This window comes from Gavialis gangeticus, unplaced genomic scaffold, assembly GCF_001723915.1.
Source record: "Gavialis gangeticus isolate Ggan-Ray unplaced genomic scaffold, GavGan_comp1, whole genome shotgun sequence".
In the NCBI taxonomy this organism is placed as follows: Eukaryota; Metazoa; Chordata; order Crocodylia; family Gavialidae; genus Gavialis; species Gavialis gangeticus.
In genome coordinates, this window is record NW_017729016.1 from 8,372,161 (window position 1) to 8,377,086 (window position 4,926).

General features: G+C 38.7%; 1 protein-coding gene across 1 annotated transcript in view; it reads left to right on the forward strand.

Annotated features, from left to right (window-relative positions):
* Positions 1-4,920, forward strand: part of ABCC1 (ATP binding cassette subfamily C member 1) — a gene marked incomplete at its 5' end in the record, with an annotated part of 77,312 nt that extends 72,392 nt beyond the window's left edge. The window contains 5 exons of the mRNA XM_019512596.1: positions 806-952; positions 1,923-2,081; positions 2,392-2,558; positions 3,324-3,518; positions 4,376-4,920. Coding sequence (XP_019368141.1) covers positions 806-952; positions 1,923-2,081; positions 2,392-2,558; positions 3,324-3,518; positions 4,376-4,484 — 777 coding nt within the window. The remainder of the gene's footprint in view (positions 1-805; positions 953-1,922; positions 2,082-2,391; positions 2,559-3,323; positions 3,519-4,375) is intronic.
* Positions 4,921-4,926: the final 6 nt, after the last annotated feature.

Here is a 4,926-nt window from a genome sequence, read left to right on the forward strand (position 1 = left end):
TGCTGTATTGCCCTTCCAGCAGATGTCAGGGTGATTGAAATTCCCCATGAGAATCAGGGCCTGTGATTGGGAAACTTCTTCTGTTTTGATGAAAGCCTCATCCTCCTGGAGGAAAAGTTTTTACTTTCTTCTTGGGTTAGAAGGAAGATGACTACTTATGTTTCAGTCCAAGTTGAGCCTATTTTTATATGTGAAGTGCTGTGAATTCTTTGTGGCTGCCATCTGTGGCTTTTGATCTCTGCAAAGCCAAAAGCAAAAACTTGCTTGCAGATCCTGATCTGAGTTGGGATTTTAGAACAAAACCTAATGAAACTTCCTGGTTTTTAGAAACTTTCAGTGACTTGTGTCAGATCTTGTGGGATGCACTGCTTATGTTTGAACTGCTAATGAGTGCAGATCTCATTGTCTGGGGCTACTAGCATATACAGAATGGTTTAAGTTCTGTCCTATTTACAATCCATTTTAAGGCAGAGGTGAAACCTGTTTATCTTGTGGTCTTGTAAAGCTTTCAGTTCTCTCTGTTGGGCAAGCTGCTCCTAATTATATCCTGTTTCTCCTTGACAGCAGTGGATTGCAGAACCATTGCCCTTGATTACATCATGCAGGCTTGTTGTCTTCATTGCACAGCTAGATTTGCGGTCTTCTGTTTCCAGCACAGCCCTCTTTAAAAACTAAACTCTTGCCTTTTTTTCTCCACTATCCTGGCTCCCAGGATGGATTTTTTAGAACTAGATCAGGGTTTGTCAAGCATTAAGGGGGCTGTGAAAGGGTTGTGTGCATGTTACTTATCTGCCTGCTCTTTCAGGCTGAATGGAGCATTGAGCACACTGCTCCTCCAAGCACCTGGCCTCACGAAGGGAAAGTGGAATTCAGAGGCTATGGTTTACGTTACCGGAAGGACTTGGACTTAGTTCTGAAAAATATAAATGTTACCATAAATGGAGGTGAGAAGGTAAGCACCACATCTGCTATTTTATACAAGCACTTAATTTTACAAGCTGGTGTATATGCATAGTGACATCACATTAGGCTGATGCAGGAATTTTGAGCCCTGGGGCTGTCAGCATTGATAGATAGATAGAGCTTCTGCTACTGGGGTTGCAAGAATGCATTCTTTAGTTGGCAGCTATAATGGGTTCTAATCTTATAAAGACTTACAGCCAGAGGGAGATAGGGGTGCTGTCTGTATACTAAACCTTTTTTCCCTGCCTGAGCTCATGATGTTTCTCTGTACAAACACAAACTGCAATATTACAGACTTGAACTAATTACCTTGTTTAATAGACATAAGCAAAACAATACAGTAAAACTTGTGTGCGCTAGAAAAACGAGACTTGGGTGTGATATTTAATAGTTCTCATCTGTAACACATTAATGACTTACACTTGCAGTTACACAGGTTAGCATATTTTTCGTTTTACTTTCAAATAAACAAGTCCATTCTAAAGTAATACCTGCCATAGAAATAGAAAAAATGGGAAATTTCCGTATTTGATTAGCAAGTGTAACACATGATTAAGTGCTGTGTGAAATACGGATATATCCTAAATTCAAACAATAAAAACATCAAATGTATCATTTCAAAATTGGGGCTGTGGAACACCATTCTAAAAAGTACAAGTTTGAACTGCCTTAACATTTCTACCACATGCATTCACCACACTTGCATTTTCCTCTAGTGAAATCAAACAGGTCTTCTACATGGCATTGAATTTTAGTGTGCTATTGGAAGAATCTCCATTTGCAAAGACTTCCTCTGTACCTTCTGGCTGCTGATACTAACAACTCTTTTTTTCCCTTAAGTTGTTTTGTATTAAATCGTTCTGAAAATGCATCTGCTGTAAGAGACTCCTGTTAGTACTTTCACTTTGGGGGAAAAGCTGAATTCCATTGGTAACTTCCATATGTGTGTTTTCCAACAGGTAGGAATAGTTGGAAGAACAGGAGCTGGGAAATCCTCTCTCACTTTAGGCTTATTTCGAATCAATGAATCAGATGAAGGACAAATCATTATTGATGGAGTTGACATTGCAAAAATAGGGCTCCACAATTTGCGGTTCAAGATCACTATTATTCCTCAGGTAGGTCTGATGTTCTTGTCAGTATTGCAAGTACTTTTTTTAAAATACTGTTGCTTTAACAAACTGGATTTTTGTACTAATACCCTTCTTAGGCCCTGATCCAAAGCACAGTGAAGTTAGTGGGAACTTTTCTATTCCCTTTAATTGATTTTTGAATCAGGCTTTTGTATGTCTTTATTTTACTTGTATCCCTTCGGTCACCTACAAACTGTGCCATTTTCCTTGCCATTTGGATAACATCTTTCAGGACTACTTGCCATAGTCTTTTTTTTATGCAGAATCGTTGATCCTGTGCCATTTTCCTATATAGGATCCTGTCTTGTTTTCTGGTTCTTTGCGTATGAATCTTGATCCTTTTGACCAATACTCTGATGAAGAAGTTTGGACATCTTTAGAACTGGCTCACTTGAAAAATTTTGTATCATCTCTTCCTGATAAACTTAATCACGAGTGCTCTGAAGGTGGAGAAAATCTAAGGTATAGTAAAATTACCTTTTTTCATGTCTAAAAGCAACACTTTTTAACATTTGAGAAGGGTGTATATGTGTGTTCTTTCTGTTTTGTTCAAATGCTGGATTTAGTATATTACTTCCCCAATAAAAGGAGATTCCTGTCCCAAAGACCCTATGTTCTGTTTAAACATCTACATAGTTGACATGCAGCGTGACTAACGATAAAGAATTTTTCTTCATTGTGTAAGACCTGAAATATTTGTGTTGGGGAAGTTTTAATTAAAAAACAGACAGGACATAATTGGTTTTTTTCCTGCAAGTATGGTAAAGTTCAAGTTTTACATGTATTTTTAAGGCTAGTATTTATTGGCTAGAGCATCCTTAGGCACATTTTAGACTCTTATCTGTTGTAGTTGTTCACAATTTGTTTTATTGAACAAATGCAGTTCTCTTATTGCGTTATAAGACTGTTATTGTGCCATATTAATTGTAAGTAACAGCATTCAACATGCTGGTTGCAAACTGCCTCCAGACCAGTGCAGATACAGAACGGTGGACTTCATCACAATTTGTACTGGCTAAAACATCATTAAAGCTTAATTGCTGTGTAGGAGCTATAATAAGAATTCCTCAGGTGTGGCTCTTGCTTCTTTTTTACACTGAGGTAGTACCAGACTGGAATTTCGGCATCTGAAACAGAGAAGAGATTTTACAGGCAACAAGGTATGAAGCTAAAGGCTCTGAGTTGTTTCTGAAAATAGTATTTTTTTTTTTTTCTGTTTTCACAAAGTGTTGGACAGCGTCAGTTGGTGTGCCTTGCTCGAGCTCTGCTTAGAAAGTCCAAAATTCTGGTTCTAGATGAAGCCACGGCAGCGGTTGATCTTGAAACTGATGATCTTATACAGTCAACAATAAGGACTCAATTTGAAGGATGCACTGTTTTGACTATAGCACATCGTTTAAACACTATTATGGACTATACAAGGTAAAGAAATGTGTCTGCTGAAGAAGAATAGCACATGCTGCCTCTATCTTGTTTATGTTGCATACAAAGCTGTTAACCCACATGAATGGTGGTCCAACTTTTAAATAACTTTCTCCTATTCTTTGCTAGGACTGCACTCAGACAAAATTCACAGGTTCCCTCCAGCTTCCACTGTTTCAAATCAAAGGATTCTGAGGGTTGAGTTATGCCCTTGGCCATAGTTAAGTAACTCCATTGTCCATAGCAAACTTGCCAGGAGTGGATGAGAGCAGAGTTGGATCAGGTCATCTTCTCCATTCTGTCACTGACTGGTAAAGGTCAGCACTTGACAGTTTTCCAAAAAGTGGTTTCTTGCTTTCTCTCCATAATTCCCTTCACAGGAATGGGGAGCTACACCATAATGGAAAAACAGCCTTTTATCTGTATCAGACCTGCAGAAATTGTCTTTCTAGATTACACTCAGAACTAGTTTAGGCTCACCAGCTGTTTGGAGAGAAGGAGCACCAAAGCTGTGGGCCTTGAGCAGTAGCCCTCAGCTCGGGTGACCTGAAGGGTAGCTAGCTGCAAGGAAATGTTTAACCAGGTACTCTGGTTTTCTTACTTTTGTCCTATTTTTATTACCTCTCCACTACAGTAAGTTTCTTGGCCTAGTCTGTTGAAGCGGAATAACTCTGTGCATCTGAAATGAGATCAGTGAGGTACAGGACATAATCTCTGCTCATCTTTAAAATCCTTTCATATCCCTAGAAGTTTGTTTTGTTAGATGTGAGCTGCTTTGTAAGATCCCTTGTGTGTATTCACTAGAATGTTATGGTAAAGTGTATTCTAACTTGCTTTTTTCCCCTTCCCTGTTTTAGAGTTATAGTCCTTGATAAAGGTGAAGTTGTGGAGTGTGATTCACCAGCCAATCTACTGCAGAAGAAAGGCATTTTCTATAGTATGGCCAAAGATTCTGGTTTGGTGTGATAAAGAGCTTGTCTGGTATGGGGAAGGGCAGTGGAGACTGACATCTTGAACTGTAACTTGCATTATACAGTTACTCAAACCAAAACCCAGACCCAGAAAACTCAGTGACCATGAAGATGGAAGTAACGTTAAAAATGCAATGTGTTCTTTTTTTTCCCTTCAGATTTGATTTTGCAAATATACTCCAGTAAAAGGCTACAGTACTGAGCTATAGACCAAACTTCATAGACTTTTTTTATCTTTTGCCTCAAATTGTCAAACGGCAGTGAAAAATATATTTACATGACTCCCATAGAAGCAGGGGAATTCCTTCTTTTTTTTTTTTTGACTTGTGCTCTTATATTCTGCAGCCCTTTTGTTTAAAGGCCTAGCTGCTTGCTCAGTTGATTACTTACCAGTTTTAAGAACCATTTGTTGCAGGATGCACCCGGGATGTGTTTTG